The following is a 25,345-nucleotide window of genomic DNA, read 5'->3' as shown; positions in this document are numbered from 1 at the left end:
CCCCGCCCGGCTCCCCTGCGGGCCCATCAGGGTCCACGCCCGCGCCCGCTCCTGGGGCAACCCCTCCGGGGGCCTCCAGGCCGCAGTCTGGGCAGCTGCGCAACAGGCCTTCAGCTGGGTCCCGCGCCCCCCACCCTCCCTGGAGACCCTCCTCTCGGAGCGCCCCCGCCTGTCCCCGAGGAGCTCGTCCCACGGGCACGGGCCTCAGTTTCAACTGCCGTGGGGGGGAGGCCCTGTGAGCACCGAGGTTAACGGGGCCGGGGGCGGGCGGGGCGAGCGCTGCCCGGGGGCGGGGCCGCGGGCAGGGGCGGGGCCGCGGGCAGAGGCGGCTCCGACACCCACCGCCATCTGGCCTAGCCGGCGCCATGGCCGGGGGACGCGCGGGAGCGCAGCTGCCGCATCTCAGCAAGGTAGGTGCCGGCCCGGAGTCCCCCGCCCCCCCCCCGGGATTTCGGGCATCCGAGGCGGGAGAGGGGAGGGGGCGTGCGCACGAGAGCGGCCGCGGGCAGGGGGGCGGCGGGGAGGGGCCCGCGCCTCGCCCCCTCCCCCCGCCCCTCCGCGGTCCCAAATCCACCGTCCTGCGCGCTAATCCCCTGCGAGCTCGCTGATCCGGGGCGTCCCGGCCCGCGCGGGGAGTCAGGACCCGGGGTGGGGGCTCCCCCCGCAGTGGCCCCTAAGGCCCCCCTCGCGCAGATGGAGCGAGTGGTCGTGAGCATGCAGGACCCCGACCAGGGCGTGAAGATGCGGAGTCAGCGCCTGCTCATCACCGTCATTCCGCACACGGTGGCTGGTGAGGCCCCGCGGGGAGCGGGGGCGGGGGTCCGCGGTGGCGGAGGCCCTGCCTCGGTCTACCCGACCCCACACCCCCTCTGCTGTGCAGGCGGCGACATCGCGGAGTGGCTGATCCAGAAATACTGCCTCTCCGAGGAGGGTAAGGGGGTCAGCCCCTCGCTCCTCCCGCGCCCCGCCCCCTGCCCCGGGTCGCCGCGCGGATGCCCTGGGCAGGGAGCTCGGGCCTGGTTCTCCGAGGCTGAGCCCCCACCCGCACCCCCAGAGGCCCTGCACCTGGGCACCCTCCTGGTGCAGCACGGCTACCTGTACCCTCTGCGCGACCCCCGCAGCCTTGTGCTCCGGCCCGACGACACACCCTACAGGTTTCAGGTCAGGTGCAGCTGGGAGCCCACGGGAACCCCAAACCCCGCAGCCCGGCAGGAGGGGACTAGGGGAAACGGTGGAAGTGGTGATGTCCCCACCGGCCTGGGGCCACCGCCCCTCCCCATAATGCTGGACGCGGTGTTTTGTGTAGAAGGACCAAGTTAAGGGGAGAGACCGTTAGCAGGGACTCCTTAGAGGGTGTGGGGGATTCTCCCAGGATCCTCAAGCTGCCCCTCATTAAGAAGGGTGTGTGGGGCCTGAGACAGGACCCCAGTCCTGATGGAGCCCCCTTCCTGGCCTCCCTGGCCACAACAGGGACCCAGGCAGTCCCAGCTGGGTGGTTAGTACAGGCTGATGGCAGGCCCCACCGCACCCCACCAGGTAGTAGGGCCTCAGGGAGCCCAGTCCACAAGGTAGTGGCTGCCCCGGACCCCAGGAGGGCATGGAGCTGGGTTCCGGGGCTTCCAGGTGGGGAGGAGGGCCAGTCGTCTGTGAGTCTGCAGGCTGTGGACAGACAGGCAGGTGCAGAGGCACCACCTGGCCAGCCCAGCGTCTTCCCAAGGGAGCGGGGAAAGTGGACCACTCCTGGGGTGGGGAGGGCCCAGGAGGTCCCGGACACGCTGCTCCTCCACTACACCAGACGCCCTATTTCTGGACGAGCACCCTGGGGCCAGCCACGGAGCTGGACTACGGTGAGTGAGGAGTGGGCCGGCCTGGGACCACTCTCTGTACTGCTGCGCTCCCAAGTGGAGCACCAGGGAGGCGGCGCAGAGCCTGCTCTAGCCTGGCCTCCCGTCCTTCCAGCCATCTACCTGGCCAAGAAGAACATCCGAAAGCAGGGGGCCCTGGTCGGCCATGAGAAGGTGGGCCCCCCCGCAGGCTAGCCCAGCCAGAGGGCTCTGGTCCCAGCGCTCACCGACTGCCCTGGAGCACACAGCCAGGCCCCCCGAGAGTACAGCCCCCCAGACACATCATCCCGCTGTCTCCGTGGGGTGGTGGGTGGTCCGCACCCCAGGGCGGGACCCGTGAGTGCTCACCTAGCAGAGACCTCGGTGTCCCCCAGGAGCACTATGACCAGTTGCACAGGAAGATGAACCACGCGTGGGACCTGGTGGTGGTGCAGGCCAGGGAGCAGCTACGGTAAGCTCTTGCCCCTGCTCGCGCCCGGTGGGCACCGTGGGCAGCACCGGGAGGCCCCGTCCTGCCCAGGCCGGTCGCTGACTCAGGCTGTGGCCTGAAGCGGGCATGGGCAGGTGCTACTGTGGGCTCCACATGCCCCCCAACTCCGCCTGCTCCCGCAGGGCAGCTAAGCAGCGCAGGAAGGGGGACAGGCTGGTTATCGCGTGCCAGGAGCGGACGTACTGGCTGGTGAACAGGCCCCCGGTAAGCCCGGGTGCGGGGGGCATGTCCTTGTACCGCAGCGGGGTCTGCCGGGAGTCGCGTGCTCCCTAGGCTGTGGCTTTGGCGTCTTGGTTCTGTGACCCGTGAGCATGCAGAGTCCCGGGGCCGGGCCCGCGGCTGCGGCCATCCACACAGGGGTGTAAGGGAGTGGGCGCAGCAGGGCCTGGCTTATGGGCGGCGGCAGCACCGAGGAAGCGAGGTCGCAGGCCAAGAGCAGTGGGGCGCGGGTGGCCGGTCTGCGTGCGCCTGTGGCGGTGGCTGTGTGGGCCATGGGTGGAGGGACCTGCGGCACCTCATCAGGGGGTGCCGGGGGCGGGTGTCTGGGCAAGTGCGCACTCGTGCTCTGTGCTCTGCCCGAGGGCCCGGGCGGGTAGACGGGGCCCCAGGACTGGCAGGTGCGTCCCCGTGGGGGGGCCCTGCCACCGCATCTGGAGCTGCCGCTGGGGGTGGGGGTGGGGAGGCGACCCTGGGCCTCAGGGAGGCTGCGCCAGGACGCCAGGTGTGTGGGGACGCGTGACCGTTGGCCCCGGGTGGTTAGAGGGGCGCCTGGCCCCACAGCTGGCGGCAGCGCAGCTCTAGGGCCCCGGGGGGGCGGGGGTGAGTCCAAGGCCCAGCGCCTGCGGCCTACTTCCAAAAGAAGAGAGAAAGAAAAAAAAAATAGAAGAGAGAAAGAAGGACGTGTGGTCTGCAGCCGGAGCATTCGGGAGCTCTGGAGCGGGGAGGTGAGGTCCCGCGGGTGGGGGGGGGGGGGCGGGCAGAGGCTCAGGGCCTCGTGTCTCAGATCCGGGAGTTCCCCCGGACCCCCGGATGACACGCGGGTCAGAGCCTCGGCTCAAGGCGGCGAGCAGGGGGCAGGAACCCCCGCACCCACCTGGGCCTTCCTCTGCAGCCGGGCATCCCTAGCGTCCTGGAGCAAGGTCCAGAGCGCAGCTCCTGCGCCGCCGCCGGGCGAGCGCAGCTGGTGAGGACCCCGCCCGCGGACCCGTTGCTCCCCAACGTGCCCTTGACGGCCCCCTGTGCCCCCACGCCCAGGCCTCTGCTCTCACCTCTTGCTTCCCCCACCTGCTGCCCCGGGTGCAAGTAAGCATGGCGGGGCTCTGGGGGGGCCGGGGCTCTCCTTCGGGCTGGGCCAGCCTCACGGTGCAGGGCCGAGGAGCGCGGCCCGTCACCGCCTCCAAGGCCTCCAGTGGCCGCTGGACCCAGAGGGAGCCGCATGTTCAGACCTGGTGGCAGCTGAGCCCTTTGCTCCCACAAAACCCCAAATAGCCTCGCGGGTAAAGCTCCCTCCCAGTTTCCCAGCCTGGGAAACCGTAGGTTGTAGACTGTACCCGGCTCCCTGTAGGGTCGCCCGGAGGCCCCCGCCCCCCCCCCGGGTGTGCAGGCTCCACCCAGCACCGGCTCTGAGCCTCTGCGCTCGGCAGAACCCGGGCTCTGGGGAGCGCAGGGCCGCAGGCCGGAGCCCCAGCGTGGCCCCGTGGCCGTGCCTCTCCCGTACCCGCCGCCTTTAAAACCATGACCCAGATACACTTGAAAACATGAACTGGGGACAGTTGGGGACGTGAAAGGGGACTCTGTTCCCCTGTGGGCTCCGTGGACAAGCTGCAAAGCTCCGGACTAGAGGCCCCCACGTGGTGCTTGGAAAGCCGGACGTGCCCTCTCACAGCGGAGGGGGCCTCAAGGGCCAAGCGGGGGGTGTGGGTGTCTCTGCAGCAGCCCCAGGAGGGCCCCTTGGGCTGGGCCGGGAGGTCCCCCCACCCGCAGGGCCTGCCCCTAACCGCAGCCGCTCGTCCCCCTGCAGACCCAGAGCCCGGAGTTCTACAGGCAGGAGGTGGGTCCCGGGGTGGGGAGGGGATTGGGGGGGGTCGGCAGGGCGGGCGCTGATGCCCCTCACGGCTGCACCCAGGTGGAGCGCTGCAGGAAGGCGCTGGCCAGGGCCCGGGTCAAGTCCTCCGTCTGCCTCGAGGCGTGAGTGCGCTGGGGGGCCGAGCCCAGACCCTCCCTCGGGCGCGTCCCCACCGCCGTGCCCCGGCCCCGCCCTGGCCCCTGGCACGCCCCCCCCCAGGTACCTGAACTTCAGCAGCCAGCGTGGCCCGCACGACCCCTTCCTGTCGGGCTGCCTGCCCAGCAACCCCTGGGTCACGGACGACGACACCTACTGGACGGTGAATGCGCCCAGGTGAGCCCGGGGCGGGGTCCGTGCCCCCCCCCCCCCCCCGCCGCCTCCTCCGTGCTCCTGACCCGCCCCTTCCGTCCCCGCAGCGTGGCGGTGCCCACAAAGCTCCGCGTGGAGCGGTGGGGCTTCAGCTTCCAAGAGCTCCTGGGAGACCCCGTGGGACGGGCCCATTTCTTGGCCTTCCTGGGGACGGAGTTCAGTGGTGAGCAGCCCCTGCCCTGCGCGGCCCGGGGCGGTGGGGGGCTCCCCGGGGTGCTCCCCGGGCCTCACCGGCCGTGCACCTGCAGCCGAGAACCTCAGCTTCTGGGAGGCGTGCGAGGAGCTGCGCTACGGAGGGCAGGCCCAGGTCCCCGCGCTGGTGGACTCGGTGTACCAGTGAGCGCGGGGGGGGCGGGGGGCGGTGCGTGGGTGCCAGGGCGGCGTGCGTGCTGGGGCGGGGTGCGTGCGTGTGGGAGCGGCATGTGTGCCTGGCGGGGCGTGCGTGCGGGGGCGGCATGCGTGCGGGGCTGCGTGCCGGGGGCTGCGTGCCGGGACGTGAGTGCGTGCGGGGCGGCGTGCGTGCGTGTGTGCGTGCGGGCGGCGTGCGGGGCCCACAGCGTCTGGGCCGGCGGCGACGCAGGCAGTTCCTGGCCCCCGGCGCCGCCCGCTGGGTGAACGTGGACAGCCGCACGATGGAGAGCACGCTGGCGGGACTGCGGCGGCCACACCGCTACGTGCTGGACGACGCGCAGCTGCACATCTACATGCTGATGAAGAAGGTGGGTGTGCGGCGTGACCTGCGCTCCGGCGGCGCCGCGGGCGGCTCCCAGCACGGGTCTTAACGCGCGCGTTCCCGGCTGAGCGGCGCACTCGTGCCTCCTGCGTGGCCGTGGCGTCGCTGGCCGCTCGGGCGGGGCGTGTCCGGACTGTTGTCCGCCCCCAGGGCCCCGGGCCCCTCCCTCCGCAGCACGACCCGGGGCCGCCTGGCGCGGACACGGTGGGGGCTTGTTGTCCCCGCGGAGCTGGCCGAGCTGAGCCCGTCAGTGGGGGCTTGTGCGCTGCGGCGGCCGCGGGCTCCGGGCTCCGGTGGGGGTGAGGCAGCGCGGGCTGCCTCCGCGGAGATCGCGGCCCCCGGCCTGGAGCCTGCGGGGACGCCGCCCCGCTCGCAGCCGTGCAGCGTCGGCCTGTGTGTCTCGTCGTCCCGCAGCGCCTCCCTGATGCACGAGGCCGTGGGGCCAGGACGTTCCGCACCGCGGGGTCGTTGGCCCCGTCGCATGCAGAGCTCTTGGCGGGGCGGGGGGCGCGGTCACAGATCTCTGGGACCCTCTCCGAGTCCCACGGCCTGCAAGTACTTAATTTCTTTTCCGTTGGCTTGAATTTGGGTATAAGCGGGTACACGTGCTAGGATTGGGTGCGAAGCCTTTAAGCCTTTTCCCCAACTAGGCCGCACGGGGCGCGGCCTGGGGCCCGACCTCCCGCCCTGGGCGCAGAGCTGAGCGAGATCTGAGGCGGGCCCCGGCCTGCGCCTGCGTTGGGGGTCGGGCTCCTTCCTGGCTCGGCGGCCCCCACGGCCTGGGTCTGCTCTGCCCGCCCTGCGGGGTCTCTCGTGGGTCTCCTGTTTCCTGCGACTCCGTGCATCGGTGGTCGTTTCACCCTGTTTGTGTATTGGTTGGGTTGCGCCGAGAGGTTGCCATGCGGGGAGGCGTTTGCTGTGCGGTCCCTCCAGAGAGCAGGCCCGGGTCCCCTGGGGCAGGCCCGCGCGGGCGGCCTCCAGGTGTCCGCCACCGGCGCTCCGCGATGTCCGGTGACCTTCAGGCCTTGCCCGCCCGGGGTCTCACCCGCTTTGGCTCGCAGTGTCCCGTGGTGTGGACGGCCCAGCCCTCGTCCCGCAGCCGCGGCACGGGCCCGGCTCCTCCCGCCCACCCGGAGCGAGGCTGTTCACGAGCGGCGCGTGTCGCCGTCGCCTGGTTTGTGTCGGGGCTGGACCCTGAGCACAGGCGCAAAGGGCGCGTCCTGGGCGGAATCGGAGCCCCTGCTGCTCGCGGTCCTTGCCGGGCTCTTGGCCCAGCCCCGCCCCCGGTTTCCTCGCTGCTCCTCTGCGCGCCCCACCTGAGGACCACAGCCCCTCCCGCGCTCAGGGCGTCGGGCCCTGGACGCCCCCCCCCCCCCCCCCCCCCCCCCCGCTGCCTTGGGGCGTGTTATGTTGATGTTCGGGAATTATTATTTTAGGATTCTGTGAAGCATCAATATACTTTCAAAATCCAACCTACAGAGAAGGCGGGTTTCAGGGAAGCCCAGTCCTGTCTGGATTGTTGCGTGGTCTTCTCATGTTTTCACCAAAACTAATGACAAAACTTATACTTTTTTCTTTGAATATAAAGGATTAGGTTCTTAGGTTTCTGTTCTTTGTCGTGTGCTCTACTTTTTCTCGAGCTTGCCTGTTACCCCACCGCGTCCCGCCCTCCCCCTGGGGGTCCACGGAGGATCCGGTGTGGTGGGCCTGGGGGCGCCCCGGGGGGTCGCTGCAGGTGCCCTGGTTCGCCCCGCTGAGCCCACGGTTCCAAGGGTAACAGGCCAGGTGGCCGGGAGCCGGGGCACCGCATCGGCGTGACTTGGGGGGGCAGGTGGGGGAGGTGGCGTGGGAGGCTGGCTGGTGCCGTCTCTTGCAGGACTCGTACCCGCGGTTCCTGAAGTCGGCAGCGTACAGGGACCTGCTGGCGGTCGCCGTGGTCCCCGCGGAGGCCAGGAGACGGTGAGGTGGCGGCCGGCAGCAGGCGCCCCGGGAGGCGGGCAGCCCCGCTGGGCCCGCTTCTCAGCGCCCTCTCGCCCGCAGGGCCTTTCCGTTCCTGCGGAAGCCGCCACACCCGAGCCCCAGCCCCACGCTCCTTCCCGCCTCCACATCTGCAGAGCCTGTGACTGCTGCAAGTGACCCTGCGTGCGGGGACAGGGGCACCTAGGTGGGCACCAGTGGGGGGCGGCCTGGCGGCTTCTGAGACCCGCGCCCGGTGTCCCCCTCTGCCCGAGGGCACGTGGGCCTCGTGGGCTCCCTTTGCCCCGTTCGAGCCCTCCCCTCCCCAGACGCACCGGCCCAGACGTGCTTCCCGGGACGATGTCCGCACGTGAACTGGGTGGCCTGGAGCCTCGGGGACGATGCGGGCCCAGCTGGGTGGGCCCCATGAACCCCACGAGCCCCGGCGGCATCTTGCACTCCCATGGATGGACCGGCTGGTGAACCGCAGGGCGTCTCCAGCAGGTGGCTCGTCGGGAGGAAGTGCGGGCTCCGGGGCAGATACACCCTCCACGCTGTGCTGCATGGCCTCGGGGACCCCCTTGCCATGCCCCCAGTTCCTGCCCTTCAGCCAGCCCAGAGCCAGCCTCCCGTGTCCCGCCCACTCTGTGGCTGTCACTGCGAGTCCCACTTCAGCTGCAGGGACACATCTAGCAGGTGTCCTCGAGGCTGTGGCTCCCGGCTCGGGGCAGGGGAGGCCCCTGGGGAAAGGAGCGGGTGCCTGAGCTGGAGTGAAGTACCCCTGCTACCCTTCCCGGTCCTGCCCAGTCCTGGCCTGGAAATAAAAGACCCTTGGTCCTCACTCTGAGCCTACCTCGTGGTCCTGAATCGTGGGCTGAACGTATGGCGTGTGCAAGAGGCACGCGGTGCCCGCGACGCAAGGTGTAAGGTGCACGTGAGCTGGGCGGTGGCAGAAGACGCTGCGGGGAGCTCGGCCATGAAAGGTGTTGGCCAGGGACGGTCCGTGGGGGGGGCGGTCCCCAGCAGACGAGGGACCCAGGCCAGACTCAGGCTGCAGACTCGGTGGCCTTGGCAGGAGACGCTGGGGCGTGCCATCCCTGCTCTGGCAGGACCAGGGTGCCTGAGTGCCCCAGGTGGTGGGGAAACGGAGTCCTGGGAGGTTGTGGGGAGAGTGGCCCTGTAGCATCTCCCAGCCATCTAAGTCAGAGCCCCAGAGGGACAGGGCTGCGGCTGTGTACTCCAAGCCCCTGGTGCAGGACGGCCGCCAGCACGGTGCCTCCTGAGCTGTGCCCCCAGCTCCTTGCTCGCTGTGCTGGGCCTGCAGGGGTGCTGTCTGGGCACGCTCCTAGCCCCCCGCCCCCAGGGATTTCCATCTGTGCACCTGTCACCGCAGAACCCTTGTGCCTCAGGTTGCATGTGTGGCGCGGCAGCTTCTCACGGTGACAAGGGTCTTGCCCCTGACAGAGAGCGGCCTCTGCTGCCCCTGGGCAGCCGCCTGGGGACTACAGGGGGTGCTCAAGGACCCCCTGCAGGCCCTGATGGGAGCACACCCGCCACGTCCCCAGGCTGGGTTCCCGACTTGAACCACGGTGACCAGCGAGGGTTCTTCACACCTGAGCTACGCTTAGAGGCCGTGCAGGAAAAGTCCCCGGAGCCCTACGTGCGACTGGGTGGGAGGGGGCCCCCCTCTCCAGCAGCCTGGCTGGCGCCGCGTCTGCTTGAGCCCTGGGAGCAAACACACAGGTGTACACCTGCGCTCTCAGACAGTGCAAACCATTTATTCCGCTGTCTCCCGCGGTGCCCGGGTCATCGGGGCACCGAGAGCCCCACAGCGCCACGGCGGGCCTGGGGCATGGCAAGGCACGAAGGTGAGTCCTGTGTCAGCGGTACCGACCGCAGGGGGCGTCCAAGCACCAGGAGGCGGCCAGGCACCTGCTGGGGGTATGGGGACCCCTGAGGGATAAGCAGCTCCAGTGTGTACTGAGGGGTAGACCGACCCCCACGTGCTCCCGGCGGCCAGTTTCTCGGGACGTTCGCAGCACGTGCAGCTGACACAAGGATGGAAGCACCCCTGGGGGCGCCTCGCAGCCCCGTCCCTCGGGGGCCTGTCTCCACCAACCAGGCCTGAGTCCTCCCCTACTTGCTCCAGGAAAGGTTGGGACCAGGAACTGCCTCAAGGGCCCAGCTGGTGCCCCGAGGCCACCCAGGGCCAGCCACCCTCCCAGGCCCCAGGGGGATCTGCAGACAGGGACCCGGTGTGGACGAGTGGGGGTGGTGCTGTGGGGCCCCGCTCTACCCAAGGAGACACGATGAGGGCAGCGGCTTTGAGTGTGACCCCAGGGGGGCAGGGTGAGGACTGGGGGGCATGTGGCTGCACAGGTGATGGGAGCGGCCCGGGCACCCCTGGGTAGGACGAGGATCCTGGGCCAGGAGTACGGGGATTGGAGTGCACACCCAGGGAAGGACGGACTTCTTGTGGGGTTTAATGGCAGCAGCTGGAGTGTGTCCCGCATGCGCTGGCCACCATGCGTCTATGCCTCACTCCGGTACCGCAGGCGGGAGAACCGGTCCCGGACAGCTTGGTCAGTGTCAGGCCCGCCTTCCGCCAGGCGAACCACCCTACTGCCCGGGACAAGGTCCTGCACCTTGTGCTTAGCCACGGAGACTGTGCCAGGCGTGTCAGGGCCAGCCGGGCCCATCAGGAGGACGCAGGCAGCGTGGCGGCTCGGCTCAAACAGGACCGCTGTGGGAGACAGGAACCGTCAGGGCCTGGGGAGCAGTGGGCGGGACTGGCTGCAGCAGAGCCCTGCCCCGGGGAGGCCGCACGCACCTTGGAAGGAGACAATGTTGGCGGAGATGTTGGCCAGCTCCAGCAGGACGCCCGGCAGCGTGGGGTGGAACATGTATAGGCTGTGCTGCGCGTCCTGGGGCCTCTAGGGTGAGAACCAGCAGTGGACGCCAGGTGGACCCACGTCTGGAGCAGGCGGACCGAGGGTCCTGGGCCCCGCGGCTGGGCCATGTGGCGTCCATCCTCACAGGATGCTCTGCCCCGAGTGTGTCCACAGGCCACCACCGTGCTACCGTCTCTGCTCCCCGACCTGGCCCTGACCCTCCTGCGGCATACTCTTGCTGGGACTGCACCCCTGCCGTCCCCCGCGGGGCCCGTTGTGTGCCCCAGGCCGACCCCAGCCCCAGCCTCCCCACCTCTGCTGGCTGCCTGAGCCCACCCACTGTCCACAGCTTCCATTATGTGCACGCCCAGGCTCCCAGTTAGCTCCCCACTGTTTCCAGGCATGACCCCAGCCTGGCCGTGGCCTCTGCCCTGCCAGGGGGTGGGTCCCCTTAGCACCCGCCCTGCCCGTACCGTCTGGTTGGTGCCGGAGAGCTCGGAGAGCTCGTGGAGGCCCCAGAAGAAGAAGGCCGAGCGGTGGTCTGCGGTTGGCAGGCTGGCGGACTGTGGGTCCCCAGGGAGGCCCGGGAGGGCCTGGTTCCACAGGATGGCCCCGCTGCCCAGGTCCAGGAGCAGGATCTGGGGGGGGTGGGAGGGCACGCGGGTCACAGGTGGGGCTGCCCAGGCCCCGGAGCCCCAGCAGAGCTGCACCCCGAGGGTAAGCAGGAGGGCGCGGCCAACGCGGGTGGGGAGCCGGTGCGGCAAAGGTCCCTCGGTCCCTCGGCCTTGCTCACAGGCACAGCCTCAGGAGGTGCGGCCTACCTGTCTGTTGGTGCCGGTTCCGTTTTCGATGACCACGGCAGGGGTGTCAGGTTTGTAGTGGCCAAGGATGGGTTTTCTGCAAGGGAAGGGGGGGGGGTGAGAGTGCTCGCAGGCCCACCCCCCGCCCCCCGCAGGGAGGCGGTAGGAGCACTCACAGGGGCCCTGGGGGAGGGGGCCTCAGGGGAAGGGGGAAGGGGGTGGGAGCCCTTGTAGGGGGCCCAGGGGAGGGGGCCGGAGTGCTGGAAGGCACCTGCCCATCTGCATCCCCCGCCAGAGCCCCACAGGGGCTGAGGCCGGATGGAGGGGCAGCACCGGGGCCAGGCAGGAGCCCCCCGACCACAGGCCTCTGCCCAGGGCCACCAGGGGTCAGGCCACGGTGCCGCCTGCAGCCACCGTACGGTTCCTGGGAGGAGACTGTACCTGAAGACCTGGGCAGTGCGGAAGGTCCACCGGGGTGTCAGGTCCTGGCCGTCAAGCAGCACACAGGCCTCCGAAGTCACGAGGAGGAGGTCCTCGCCTGCCTTCCCTGGCACGTGCGTCAGGTGGCGGAGAGCTCCCGGGCTGCGGGGACGGGAGCGGACAGCGGTATGGCAGGCAGGCTCGCCCCGTGCTCTCCCTGCCGGCTCCCCATGGCTGCTCTCCCCCCCCACCCCGCTGCCCGTGGAGATGAGGTGCACCCAGCGCCCAGGGATGGCCCCCGCACCTTCCACACAGACCAACCTGCGCCCAAGCGGCCCATGGGGGGTGGTGTTGAGCATGCGCTCCCACAGCAGGTCTCTGCGCAGGGGGCTCGCTCCCCCGGTCGCCGCCTCATGCAGGCCCTTCACAGAGCAGCCGCACAGGGAGCTTGCTGTCCGAAACGCAGGGGACTCAGGACAAGGCTGCCAGGCCTGCTTCCGGGACTCCGGGTGCCCCCCACCCACCTCCCCTGCGGAGCCTGTGGGCCACCCCTGTCCCTCCGGCACAAGCACCCTCCCTGGGCTCCCAGGCTTCCCCCACTCTGCGCCCTTGGGCATGTGGCTTCCACGCGAGGGACGGTCCTGCAGGCAGAGGCCCAACGTACGGCAAGGGAAGAGGATGTAGTGAGCGCCTGCCCTGGTGACGTGCAGGAGGGAGCCAGCGGTCCCGCCCACGCCAAGGCTGCCGCGGTGGCCGATCTGGCGTCCAGTGCTGCCGGAGTAGAGGTAACTGCTGACCTGCAACATGCACGATGGTGCAGAACATCGCAGTTTGAGAAAAGGCCCTGAGTCAGGTGTGTGGTTTCAGGCACCTGCCCACCTGGGGACCTGGACAACCCCGCTGCCGCGACACACACAGCCAAGCGCACGGTCTACTGTCCTTGGGGGCCCACAGCCGCCACCCGCGTGCTGGTCAGAGGTGCCAGGAGCACAGGGCCCTGGGCAAGTCCCTGACACGTGGTCAGACCTGAGTGCTGCCCAAGAAGCAGAAGCGGACCAGGGGCCGGGGAGTGGGCCACAGCGACCTGGGGGAGTGTACCTCCTTGTCCTCCTGGGCGAGAAGCAGCAGGTCTGGGGCCCCGTCGGCATCGACATCGGGCAGTTGGAGTAACGAGCTCAGGTCGGAGGTGTTCCTGTCAAAGCCAGGGGGCTGGCTCCACAGGGTCTCCCCTGAAACCAAGGACAACGTCACCAAGTACTGCCCCCACACCCCCTTGTGCTGCGGGCTGGTGGTGCGCAGCGCCCAAAGATGGAATGCCTGCCAGCAGGAAGCCAGCCGACGTGCGGTGCGTGGCCAGTGGGCGGTCAGTCACTGATGCAGCAGAGCACTCAAGTGTTGCCTCTGCAACCAGAAAGCTCCCCCTTCCTGCTGGCCTCTCATGTCCACCCCACCCCCCCGTGGCGCTAGGACATCACAGGGCCAACGCTGACCCTCCCACCGGGATGGGCGCCACCTGACCTTGACACTTCCCAGGACCCTGGGCCCCCAGGAAGGCCCTGGCAGAGTCCTGCTCACAGAAGGCACACGAGGACGCTGTGCGCTTATGGCCGGACCCACAGACAGCGCCAGCATGACAGCCTTCCTACCCGGATGCTATCTTGTCCACACCCTCTTTCATACTAATTCCTCTCTTCTTAAAATATTTCCAGGGATCCCTGGGTGGCGCAGGGGTTTGGCGCCTGCCTTTGGCCCAGGGCGCGATCCTGGAGACCCGGGATGGAATCCCACATCGGGCTCCCAGTGCATGGAGCCTGTTTCTCCCTCTGCCTGTGTCTCTGCCTCTCTCTCTCTCTCTCTCTCTCTCTCTCTCTCTCTGTGACTATTATAAATAAATAAAAAAAAAAAATTAAAAAATAAAAAATAAAAAAAAAATAAAATATTTCCAGCCTGCTCTTTTTTCCTTCTATTTCTTTAAAACCACCACTGGTGGGGGAAATGCTCTTGCCTGGCCCCCCTGGCGTCCTGAAGCCCAGGCCTCACCCCGGCTGGTGACCCTGAGGCCCAGGGACCAGTGCCCGTGCACACCGAGCCCTGACAGACCCAGATGGTCCCCGAGGGCTCGAGCAGACACCAGCCCCACGAGCACGGCCGGAGTGGGAGGTGACAAGGCAGGCCGGCAGCGTGCATGACTGCTCAGAGGCAGCCTCCCCATGGGGCTCCTTCCCCATCGTGCCCACAGGTCCCCAGGAGGAGGGCTGAACCACCTCAGAGCTGCCAGGTGTGGAACACCTGTGTGGAGCCGCCCACCTGTGAACAAGTCCACAGCAACGAAGGAGCTGGGTCTGCCCACGAGGATGCAGGCGGAGGACATCCTGCTGCCCTGCGTCTGTGGGACGGAGCACCGCACGAGGGCGCCATCCTGGGCCGCAGGCCTCTCCCAGAGCACGCTGCCACTGGCCCCCGACACGGCAGCCACAAAGGTGCAGGGAGAGGAAAAGCCTGTAGGAGACACCAGCTCGGTGGGGGACTCAGCCCTGGTTTGTGCCGCCCCCCCGCCCCCCCCCGCCCCCCCCCCCCGCCAGCTCGTGGGGTCAGGGGTGTGCGGGGGGCCAGAGGGGGCCCAGTCCTCCCGGGAAGCAAGGGCTGTGTGCTGGTTCCCAGAAATCCACCAGCTGGTTCCCCAGAAGAGGCAGAGGGTGCAGATCCCGCCGCCTACCGCAAGTTCCTCCTTTTACAGATAAAAGCCAATCACCTTCGTCGGTGCAGGATAGGTTGAAGTTGTTGCTGCCGTTGGCATTTTTATAAAGAAAGAGAACATCCTGGATCCTGTCCCTGTTGATGTCTTCTGTAGCCAGGAAGTCATAGGTGACTGAAAAAGGAAATCACAGGCCACTCCTCAGGCCACGGCTGTGTCTGACCCCATCCGCCTGTGCGCTTCCCCAGGTGGGCACGCGTTAGCGCCTCCAGCGCGAGGCCGCCCTAGGAGCAGCGGCGACCTCGGCACCTCGCCTCCCTCGTGGACACGACACATGAACGCTCAGGTGTCGGCCGCCCGGGAAGGAACAAGCAGGGCACCCGGCTGTACGCGTGCGGGCTCTGCACACCTTCTTGTCAGGAAGAGATCCCTCCCGACCTGCGCCCAGGGCCCAGAGGCCGCACTCTTGCACACGGAAGGCTCTCCTCCTTCCATCCAAGGACTCAAATGATAAACTACAAGGGTTAAAATCAAACACCAAAAGAATGAAGCTGGGCTGACCCCACATCCAAAACTGAATGAAGGGGCGCCTGGGTGGGTAGTCGGTCAAGCATCCGACTCTTGATTTCTGCGCAAGTCATGATCTCAGGGTCCTGAGATGGAGCCTCGCGTGGGGCTCTGTGCTCAGCACGGAATCTGCTTGCCCCTCTCCCTCTGCTCTCTCTCTCTCTCTCTCTCTCTCAAATAAGTAAAATCTTTAAAAAAATAAAACAAAAATAAAGAATTCAAAATTGGTCAGAGGCCTAAGCTTAAGAGCCTCCTAGAAGAAACATAGAGAAAAATCTTCACGACATTGGATTTGGTAATGATTTCTTGGATGTGACACCAAAGGCAAGGCAACCAAAGAAAAAACAGACAAAGTGGAGTCCATCAAAATGTAAAGCTTTTGTGCGTCAAAGGACACTGTTGTGAGTGAAGAGACAACCCACAGAGTGGGAGGAAATACTTGCAAATCTAGCATCTGACAAGGGACCCAAGTCAAAAATGGGCAAAGGACTGAGAGGCCTTTCTTGCACGAATATAGATAAATAGTCCTGGCACGTGAGAAGATGCTCAGCATCACCAGCAATTAAGGAAATGCAAATCGGAGCAGTAACGAGACACTACCTCATACTCTTTTACTCAAAATAACTGGGAGAAGGAACTCCATTCCCATACAGCCAGTTCGCTGCGTCATTCATGGCAGCCAAAAAGTGGAAAGAAGCCAAACATCTGTGGACAGAGGAATGGATGAGCAGTGCAGTCCACACCCAACACACATTATTCCCCCATAAAAAGGAAGGAGAACCCGATGCCTGCTCCAGCGCGGGTGAGCTCTGAGGCCAATACGCCCGGTGCAGTCAGCAGGCGCAAGAGGGCAGATGTTACGTGATTCCACTTCTATAGAGGTCCTTGCAATAGGCAGACTTGCAGGTACACAGGCCAAGAGGCTCTGGAGGAGGGAGGAGGAGGGAGAGGAGTCTGTGTTTGCCGGGCGCGGTGCTGTTGAGATGATGAACAGACCGCATGGATGGCTGCACAGCACCACGAGTGCAGTGATGCCAACCGATGATGCTCTTTACATGTATGGGATGTATATTTCACCACAATTTAAAAATAGAAATCAAACACCAGACTCCAGGCTTGGACGGTGCCAGTCTAGCCCTCCACAGCTGGGCACCAGACTGAGGTCAGGACCAAAGGCAGCAGCTTCCCTGGCAGAGGGGAATGGCGGGATTCACAGCCAGGGGCCCAGGGGTACTGTGAGCTCCCAAGCCAACGGGGGAGGCCAGCTCTGGAGCCAGCCACAGGCTGGGATACAGGGCAGAGCAGACAACAGGTAGGGGGACTAGTCAAAAAGTGAACAGAGAGATCTGGAAAAACGAGAGGGTGACAGCTCTTCCTTGAAAGCCCCCACATATCCCAGCAGCCCAAGGTGGCAGGAACCATCAGGTAAGAGGCCATAGAGACAAGGCCCCAGCTACGTACACACCTATGAGAACAGAGTCACCCTAACAGTGAACCAGGCGAGGACACCACAAAAAGAGAAAGCGAAGTTCAGCGTCCCTCACTGATACAGACACCAGTGCTCAACACAAAGCAGCAAAATGAATCCAGCAACCAAGGAAAAGGGCTATACGCCATGATCTAGTGGGGTCTTCCTCGAGAATTCAAGGCTGATTTAACATCTGAAAATCAATATAAATTCCATATTAATAGGAATAAAGGGCAAAAACCACCCAGTTGTCTCACAACCATAAAAAAGCATCTGACAATATCCAACACCCTTTCATGATAAAAACAAACTGTTAAAGGGTGTCTACGAAAAAACCTACAGCTATCATCATACTTAATGCTGAAAGAGGCAGTTTCCTTCCTAAGCTCAAGGAGATCTTTGTTCTTACCTGTCCAACGTCACCTGTTCTGTTGGCTGGAGGTTTTAGCCAGTAAACTCCAGCAAGAAGAAGAAAGAAAAAGGAGTCAGATTGGAAAGGAAGAAGCAGGGCAGCCCGGGTGGCTCAGTGGTTTAGCGCCGCCTTCAGCCCAGGGCATGATCCTGGAGTCCTGGGATCGGGTCCTGCGTTAGGCTCCCTCCATGGAGCCTGCTTCTACCTCTGCCTGTGTCTCTGCCTCTCTCTCTCTCTCTCATGTCTCTCATGAATAAATAAAATCTTAAAAAAAAAACAACCTGTCTGCTTTGCAATATTACATGCTTATGTAGGAAACTGCAGAGAATATACACACACACCTCCTAGTCTAATTAATGAGGTCAACAACGTCACAAGATAAAAGATCAATGTAGTATCAGTAGTATTTCTGGGGCACCTGGGTGGCTCAGTAGGTTGAGTGTCCAACTCTTGGTTTCAGCTCAGGTCAGGGTCTCGGAGTCATGAGATGGAGCCCCCCCATCAGGCTGCACTGAGGCCTCTGTACTCTGGGGAAGTCGGCTGGGGGTTCTTTCTCGCCTCTCCCTCTCCCCCTCCCTGCTGCCCCTCCAGGTGCTCGAGCTCTCTCCAAAGAAAAGAACAGAAAAGAACCTTACAAAGATGCAAAGATAAGCCACTGGCTGCAAATATTTGCAAATCATATATTTCTTAAAAGACTTGTATCTGCAATACATAAAGAACTTTTATAATTCCATAATTAAAAAATCATATTTTTGGAGGCTCAGTCATTCAAGTGTCCAACTTGTGATCTTGGCTCAAGTTTCAATCTCAGGGTTGTGAATTTAAACCCCACACTGGGCTCCGTGCTTAAAACAATAAATAACATAAAATATATGATTTTATTTTTTTTAAGATTTAAAAAAAATTTTTTTAAAGATTTTATTGAGAGCGAGAAAGATCATGAGCAGGGGCCATAGACAGAGGAAGAAGCAGATGCCCCGCTGAGCAGGGAGCCCGATGCGGGACTCGATCCCGGTACCCTGAGATCACAACCTGAGACGAAGGCAGACTGTCACCAAATGAGGCACCTAGTTGCCCCTCATATTTTTCAAATGAGCAAGAATTTGAAGAGACATTTACCAAAGAAGATTTGAGAATGGCCAGTACCCCATGAAGAGATGCCCATCAGCATCCTGAGTCATTAGAGAAATTCAAAGTCAAACCACAACGTGATGGCTCTCTATGGTCTGGGATGCGGAGAACGCAGAATCGCCGGGGTCGGGGGGAGCCGGGAACGGTGCCGCCTGACGGAGGCAGCTGGGCTGTGACTCAGAAAGCTACAAATCAACTTACCACGAGTTTCAACATCTTCACTCCTAGCAATCTACCTGAGACCGAAAAACATGCATCCATGCAAAGACCAGTGTATAGTGTTCCTCGCGGTATCAGTCATAAAGGTAAGACACTGAGCCACCCAGATGTGCACCAACAGGTGAACCTGTCGTGAGGTGTCATGTGCACAGGAAGCCTGTTCAGCCCCAGAGAGAAGCGGGGGACACGCTGTAACCGACAGATGGGCCTCAGTGAGAGAAGCTGGACCAGGACACAGGTCACGTGATCCTGTTCACGGGCCAAGTCCACAGAAGGCAAGACTGAAGGCAGGAGGCAACTGGTGGCAGCCTGGGCTGGGGGACGGGGCTGCTGGAATCTTTGGAAACGGGACTGTGCTGACAGTTACACAGCTGCTCCATGAATAGACTAAAAGTCATGGAGGCGCATACGTAAAACAAGTGACTGATCTGTCGTACAGATTATGCTTCAATAAAAGCTGCAGAAAACCAACATACTTTATTCCTCCCTCTCAAAATTAAGCTTCAGACTCTGAGGCCTAACTGAGAAAGTCCCTTGGCTGCAGGAGACACCCAGCAGCGTGGCACGACAGGCCCAGGCCGCGGCATTTACACCCGCCACTGCTCCCACTCGCGACCAAGCCAGGAGTCCAGAGAAAGGCTGACTCGGGGCTTTTCACGAAGGCTGGTTCTGCGGGAGACACGGGGCGCGTCGCAGTCAGCGCTGCCGGCCGCAGTTGGTGGAGCCCGTCACAAACCTGGCCCCGAGATCTGCGGTTTCTTTAAATTCCAAAACGTGGTCAAACGGGCGCCTCCCTTGGTGCACACAGCCCGGGGCCTGCCGGTGCCCCCCGCACCCCACCCCAGGACCGGGCCCCGGGGCACACCTGCCGCGCTGTAGTCTATCCGCCACATCCCCTGCGACACGGGCCGTTCCGGGCACGGGATGATGAACGAAACCACGAACACTACGAACAGGCAGACAAACAGTGAAAGAAAAAACACAACGGTGCGGCACCGGGAGAGGCGGGGCTGCCGGGGCGAGCTTTTCAGCTTCTCGTCTGCGTGGCCCGGGTTTCCCGGGGTCTCGGGCAGCCTCTTGTCTTCGTTCCTCAGGGGGTGGATTTCGGCTTCTAGGTCCTTGCTGTCCATCGTCACATGCACATCCCAGAGCTCCGCTCCTGGTCGCTGCGTCAATAGAACAGGGACAGTCACACAGCTGCCGCCCCCCAGGCCTCCCGGGGCCCTGCCCTGTGCGGCCTCCCCGCGTGGGTGCGGCCGTCACTGGACCATCAGCCCGAGAAGCAAAAGCTAAATGTTGATGGTGTCGCGGATGCCACCCACGACGGTCTAACTGGCAGACTGGTTGTGCAGAGCCAGCGGGTGGGGATATTTTCATCCCGAACCCCCCCACACCCCACCCCCGGCGTCGCCTCTGGTGCTGGGGCGGCGGCAGGTCATACACCCACCGCAAGGCGTTAACTAAGCCCCGTGGGCCCACAGACCGCACCATGGCCAGCACCCCCACGGGGCCGCCCCGGAGGGCTGAGCCCCGAGGAGAGCAGGCGACAGCGAAGGTGGCTCTGCTCGCCAGCCAGCCTGCGCTCACTGTGCTAAATGGGCAAACGACTTGACATGACCACGCCCCGTTTCCTTGTTTATTTATTTATTTTTGTTTATTTATTTTTAAGATTGTATTTATTTATTCATGAGAGACACAGAGAGAGAGGGAGAGACACAGGCAGAGGGAGAAGCAGGCTTCCTGCGGGGAGCCCAACTCGGGACTTGATCCCAGGCCCGGGGGTCATGACCTGAACCAAAGGCAGCCTTTAACCACTGAGCCCCCCTCCCCTCCCCCGGCGTCCCACCCCATGTCCTTACTTGTAAAAGGAATCCAGCATCTGTTTTGAGGGCTGCTGGAAGGATGTAGGTCGCAGATTCATATAAAGCACTCCTCACAGCGCCTGACATTAAGCACTCAAACGCTAGCTGACTGTTACTAATAATGACGCACGACGTGCTGGATGTCCACGGAGGAGGCAGTGGACAGCAGGCGACGGGTTCGGGGGCCCTGCCTGTGGCTGGGTGGACATCGGTGACCGTGCGGGGCCCGCCTGCAGGCACCCTGGGAAATGGGGCAGGGACGCTTCTGGGGACGGCCAGGCCGCAGCACAGAGTGTGCATGGGGCCCTGCAGCTGGAAACCAGCATCCATCCCTGGGTTCCTTACACACGAGAAAGGCCGGTTTGTCTGCCTGGTGTGAGGCAAGGTATCTGCTGTTCGGGTCTTTTTTAAACCGCCAAACCAGTGTCCTAACAAATGCAGTGTCGAGAGAACAAAAGGGCCTATGGGTCTGAGTTGTCAGCCTTGTGGACCCAAGAAGGTGGACGGTACAGGCCTCAAAGGGAGGATGAGACCAGCGGCAGGTGACCGATGGAGGCTGGTAGCTCAGAGTGGCCCCCCAAGGACAGCTTATGGAAGATGGGAGGAGACCAGAGACGGCTGGTTTTTCGGATAAACTTTTTACTTTCTGACTTTAACTGGTTTTCTCTATATAATTAAAACAATTCATTTAAACACCTGTGTGTAGCCACCTGGGTGGTCCAACTCTTGGTTTTGGCTCAGGTCATGCTCTCAAGGTCGGGGGATCGAGCCCAGCGTCGGGAGCCCCTCTCGGCCCCACCCCACAACCTGTGTACATCCCCATAAGGTTAGCTTTAAACACAAAAAAGTGAAAGATGACGAGTGCTGTTGAGCGTGTGGAGCAGGTGGGCCCCTGTGTGCTGCTGGTGGGAATGTAACCCGGTGCCAGCTGCTGGGGAAACCACCTGACAGATCCTCAAAGTTTAAACAGAGGTACCGGTGATCCAGCGATTCCACTTCTTGGGGTACACCCAAGAGAGCCGGAAATGGACTCACACAAAAACTTACAAAGGTTCAAGGCTTCGTTCTCTGTAACAACCCAGATCATCCCTCACCAGACGGATAAACACAACACAGCAAATCCACACAATGGAATAGTACTTGCCATAAAAGGAATGGAGCGTGACACCTACTGCAGGGTTGGAAGCCTCTCTGTCCCGCGAGATGCCCGGACAGAGAGAGGGCCCGGGCTAGGGCATGGGCTAGGGCTCCATGTACGTGAAATGTCCGGGACAGGCAAATCCACAGCGGGAGAAAGTAGACAGGTGGCTCCGGGGCTGGGGGCACCGCGAGCCGCTACTAATGTGCAGGGTTCCTGGGTGATGAGAGTGGTGGCCATGACTACAAACACTGTGACTGCACTCACGTCACTAATGGTAGATTCTTTAAAAAATTTTTATTTATTTATGATAGTCACACAGAGAGAGAGAGAGAGAGAGGGGCAGAGACACAGGCAGAGGGAGAAGCAGGCTCCATGCACCGGGAGTCCGATGTGGGATTCGATCCTGGGTCTCCAGGATCGCGCCCTGAGCCAAAGGCAGGCGCTAAACCGCTGCACCACCCAGGGATCCCCACTAATGGTAGATTTTACGTTAGGTGCATTTACCACGATTTAAAGAGAGACCCAAGCAAATCTGTGTGCATTCTCCTTCATGCTGAGACAGGAGGGCTAAGGTCTTGGAAGTCAGAAGAGGTGTGGCCGACTAAGGCAGTGAGCTGCACACAGGGGAATCAAACAATGACTCATGACCAGGGACCTCATTAAACCCAAGCACCTGACACGGGTGCAGAGGTGGGACGGGTTTCTGGAGGTGTAACCAGGGAGAGAGCCTGCAGTCAGGCTCAGTCCGCAGAGAAGCTGCTTATTCAGCAGATCTAGATGCTGTGCCCCAAGGAGAGGGCATCTGACGTATCTACCTTGGGAAAAGGAAAGAAATCACAATGCTGAAATTCTTAATCTTTAGGGGTGCCCGGTAGCTCAGTCCGTCGGGTTTCAGCTCAGGCCGTGGGATCAAGCCATGCATCAGGCTCTGTACTCAGCAGGGCCTCTGCTCTAGGTTCTCTCCCCCTCTCCCTCTGCCCCTCCTTGCACATGCACTCGCACTCTCTCAAATAATACTTAAAATCTTAAAAAAAGGGGGATCCCTGGGTGGTGCAGAGGTTTGGCGCCTGCCTTTGGCCCAGGGCGCGATCCTGGAGACCCGGGATCGAGTCCCACGTCAGGCTCCCGGTACATGGAGCCTGCTTCTCCCTCTGCCTATGTCTCTGCCTCTCTCTCTCTCTCTCTCTCTCTGTGACTATCATAAATAAAAATTAAAAAAAAAAAAAGAAAAAAATCTTAAAAAAAAAAGGCTCTGTCTTTAAAGAGCACACTATCCACCGGGGCACAGTGGGAAGGCACCCTAAGACTCTCCATCCAAGAACGAGGGGCTCCCTTCAAAGGGACGCAAGTACCCACACCTACCTGGTGGAGGAGCAAGAGGGGATGTGCTCAGCATCAGCTCCTGGACTGGGACGGCCGCCGGCACACCTGGTGACTGGGTCTGGACGGGGAATCTGCTTTCATCAGCCCAGGCAGACCTAAGGGTGGTGAAGCCATTGGTGAAGTACGCTGGCTGAGGGACACGGGTCCTCAGCAGTGGCTTCACATCGGAGTCCCCTTCACGGCCCTGAGGCCACAGCCCGACCACATCTGGACTGGGACAAGCAGCCCGAATGATTCCAGGAACAGCCAAGTGAAGCAGCACAGCCGGCCGGGAAGCCTGCTTTCTGTGGCTCTGGCTACCCCCTCGTCCCAGTCTCCTGGGCCCTGGCGGAGACCCCGCCCCCACACAGAGCCTGCTGAGACCTCTGCAACCCTGTCACCAGAGGCTATTTTCTGGGTGTTCTTCTCCTTGGAGCTCTTGGCAAGTTTAGGCGAGTGAAGTCAGATGCAGATCCCAACCCATGAGGGCAGACCGCTCCTTTCCTGAGCAGTCTCTGAATCCCTAAGTGACGTGGGACCTGAAGGCTGAGCGCAGAGGACAGTGCATTACAAGTATTACTGATGTTGAGTTTCCAGGTCAGCAGTAAATACACGTGAGACATCTGAAAGGTGTACAGGTGGAAGTCTCCCTCCTGGGCCCAAGACGGATGCGTGTTACTGGTTTCTTATACGTCCCTCCAGAAATCATTCATTCATTCATTTATTCATTTAGAGAGAGGAGAGAGAGAGAGAGAGAATCTCAAGCAGACTTCCACTGAGTGTGGAGCTGGACACGGGGCTCAATCTCACACCCTGAGATGGTGACCTGAGGCGTAATCAAAAGTCAGATGCTTAACTGACTATACCACTCAGGCACTCCCCCACACAAATTATTTTTATGTAATAAAAGTGATTTTTGCGTGTTGGCTATATTTAGTTTTATATAGTACATTATTTTTAGGCCTTCATTTATTGGGTAGAAAACTTAGAAAGAAAAGCATTCCCGGTTACTGCGGGGGGCTGAATCCAGGTTTCTAGAGCTGGCCCCGCCACTGGGGCTGTTCCTCCTGGGGCCTCACAGGGTAAACAACCCCCACTGAGCCCTGCACCAGGCAGGGGGCAGAGCAGCTCCCCCAAGTGCTAACACCTGAAAATAAGCACAACAGGCCCCTCCCCCAGAAGACCAGCCAGACGGACAAGTTCCAGGGGAAGATACTTCCCCGTGGTTCTTTTTTTCTTTTTTTTCTTTTCTTTTTTTTTGTTGTTGTTTTGTTTTGTTTTGTTTTGCTTTTTGATTTGTTTCCTTCCCCCACCCCTTTTTTTCCTTTCTTTCTTTTTCTTTCTCTTTTTTTTCTTCCTTTTTTTTCTCTTTCTCTTTTCTTTCCTTCTTTCTCTCCTCTTTTTCTCCTTTTCCCAATACAACTTGCTTTTGGCCACTCTGCACTGAGCAAAATGACTAGAAGGAAAACCTCACCTCAAAAGAAAGAATCAGAAACAGTCCTCTCTCCCACACAGTTACAAAATCTGGATTACAATTCAATGTCAGAAAGCCAATTCAGAAGCACTATTATACAGCTACTGGTGGCTCTAGAAAAAAGCATAAAGGACTCAAGAGACATCATGACTGCAGAATTTAGAGCTAATCAGGCAGAAATTAAAAATCAATTGAATGAGATGCAATCCAAACTAGAAGTCCTAACGACGAGGGGTAACGAGGTGGAAGAATGAGTGAGTGACATAGAAGACAAGTTGATAGCAAAGAGGGAAACTGAGGAAAAAAGAGACAAACAATTAAAAGACCATGAGGATAGATTAAGGGAAATAAACGACAAACTGAGGAAGAAAAACCTACGTTTAATTGGTGTTCCCGAGGGCGCCGAAAGGGCCAGAGGGCCAGAATATGTATTTGAACAAATTCTAGCTGAAAACTTTCCTAATCTGGGAAGGGAAACAGGCATTCAGATCCAGGAAATAGAGAGATCCCCCCCTAAAATCAATAAAAACCGTTCAACACCTCGACATTTAATAGTGAAGCTTGCAAATTCCAAAGATAAAGAGAAGATCCTTAAAGCAGCAAGAGACAAGAAATCCCTGACTTTTATGGGGAGGAGTATTAGGGTAACAGCAGACCTCTCCACAGAGACCTGGCAGGCCAGAAAGGGCTGGCAGGATATATTCAGGGTCCTAAAGGAGAAGAACATGCAACCAAGAATACTTTATCCAGCAAGGCTCTCATTCAGAATGGAAGGAGAGATAAAGAGCTTCCAAGACAGGCAGGAACTGAAAGATTATGTGACCTCCAAACCAGCTCTGCAAGAAATTTTAAGGGGGACTCTTAAAATTCCCCTTTAAGAAGAAGTTCAGTGGAACAATCCACAAAAACAAGGACTGAATAGATATCATGATGACACTAAACTCATATCTGTCAATAGTAACTCTGAATGTGAATGGGCTTAATGACCCCATCAAAAGGCGCAGGGTGTCAGACTGGATAAAAAAGCAGGACCCATCTATTTGCTGTCTACAAGAGACTCATTTTAGACAGAAGGACACCTACAGCCTGAAAATAAAAGGTTGGAGAACCATTTACCATTCGAATGGTCCTCAAAAGAAAGCAGGGGTAGCCATCCTTATATCAGATAAACTAAAATTTACCCCAAAGACTGTAGTGAGAGATGAAGAGGGACACTATATCATACTTAAAGGATCTATCCAACAAGAGGACTTAACAATCCTCAATATATATGCCCCCAACGTGGGAGCTGCCAAATATATAAATCAATTATTAACCAAAGTGAAGAAATACTTAGATAATAATACACTTATACTTGGTGACTTCAATCTAGCTCTTTCTATACTCAATAGGTCTTCTAAGCACAACATCTCCAAAGAAACGAGAGCTTTAAATGATACACTGGAC

General features: G+C 61.1%; 2 protein-coding genes across 9 annotated transcripts in view; one reads left to right on the top strand and one right to left on the bottom strand.

Annotated features, from left to right (window-relative positions):
- Positions 1-260: 260 nt before the first annotated feature.
- RGS11 (regulator of G protein signaling 11) lies at positions 261-8,298 on the top strand. Of its 7 annotated transcripts, XM_072835026.1 has the most exons (18): positions 261-410; positions 694-790; positions 881-931; positions 1,055-1,161; positions 1,796-1,847; positions 1,960-2,018; positions 2,219-2,295; positions 2,457-2,538; positions 3,446-3,517; positions 4,355-4,384; positions 4,460-4,521; positions 4,619-4,732; positions 4,816-4,931; positions 5,017-5,104; positions 5,349-5,487; positions 7,378-7,460; positions 7,542-7,665; positions 7,962-8,298. In XM_072835026.1, the coding sequence occupies exons 1-17, from the start codon at positions 366-368 to the stop codon at positions 7,663-7,665; spliced, it is 1,398 nt and encodes a 465-aa protein (XP_072691127.1). In that variant the 5' UTR covers positions 261-365; the 3' UTR covers positions 7,962-8,298. The 7 variants fall into 7 exon arrangements, with proteins under 7 accessions (XP_072691127.1, XP_072691128.1, XP_072691125.1 ...); XM_072835027.1 differs by having other exon boundaries at positions 4,361-4,384; positions 7,542-8,298; XM_072835024.1 differs by having other exon boundaries at positions 7,542-8,298.
- Positions 8,299-9,214: 916 nt separating this feature from the next.
- Positions 9,215-25,345, bottom strand: part of FAM234A (family with sequence similarity 234 member A) — a 36,384-nt gene continuing 20,253 nt past the window's right edge. Inside the window, exons 2-13 of one of the 2 annotated variants that reach the window (XM_072835020.1) lie at positions 22,426-22,541; positions 18,926-19,226; positions 14,321-14,437; positions 13,876-14,067; positions 12,667-12,797; positions 12,233-12,365; positions 11,890-12,019; positions 11,590-11,730; positions 11,170-11,245; positions 10,822-10,986; positions 10,288-10,390; positions 9,215-10,200 (exon numbers count right to left, since the gene is read on the bottom strand). In XM_072835020.1, the coding sequence (XP_072691121.1) occupies positions 9,989-10,200; positions 10,288-10,390; positions 10,822-10,986; positions 11,170-11,245; positions 11,590-11,730; positions 11,890-12,019; positions 12,233-12,365; positions 12,667-12,797; positions 13,876-14,067; positions 14,321-14,437; positions 18,926-19,190 (1,665 nt within the window). In that variant the 5' untranslated portion in view covers positions 19,191-19,226; positions 22,426-22,541 and the 3' untranslated portion in view covers positions 9,215-9,988. The remainder of the gene's footprint in view (positions 10,201-10,287; positions 10,391-10,821; positions 10,987-11,169; positions 11,246-11,589; positions 11,731-11,889; positions 12,020-12,232; positions 12,366-12,666; positions 12,798-13,875; positions 14,068-14,320; positions 14,438-18,925; positions 19,227-22,425; positions 22,542-25,345) is intronic. The other variant, XM_072835021.1, reaches the window with a different exon arrangement.

This window comes from Canis lupus, chromosome 8 (assembly GCF_048164855.1).
Source record: "Canis lupus baileyi chromosome 8, mCanLup2.hap1, whole genome shotgun sequence".
NCBI classification, from domain to species: Eukaryota; Metazoa; Chordata; class Mammalia; order Carnivora; family Canidae; genus Canis; species Canis lupus.
The sequence above is the reverse complement of the archived record's forward strand: the minus strand, read 5'-3'. Positions and strand labels throughout refer to the sequence as shown.

What these genes read in the sequence shown, in the direction of transcription:
- RGS11 (XM_072835022.1), top strand. Translation starts at nt 366, where the DNA reads ATGGCCGGGGGACGCGCGGGAGCGCAGCTGCCGCATCTCAGCAAG. An exon ending in ACACACCCTACAGGTTTCAG is followed by an intron (nt 1,162 to 1,795) that starts GTCAGGTGCAGC and finishes CCACTACACCAG; the next exon opens with ACGCCCTATTTCTGGACGAG. An exon ending in ACCTGCTGCCCCGGGTGCAA is followed by an intron (nt 3,637 to 4,354) that starts GTAAGCATGGCG and finishes GTCCCCCTGCAG; the next exon opens with ACCCAGAGCCCGGAGTTCTA.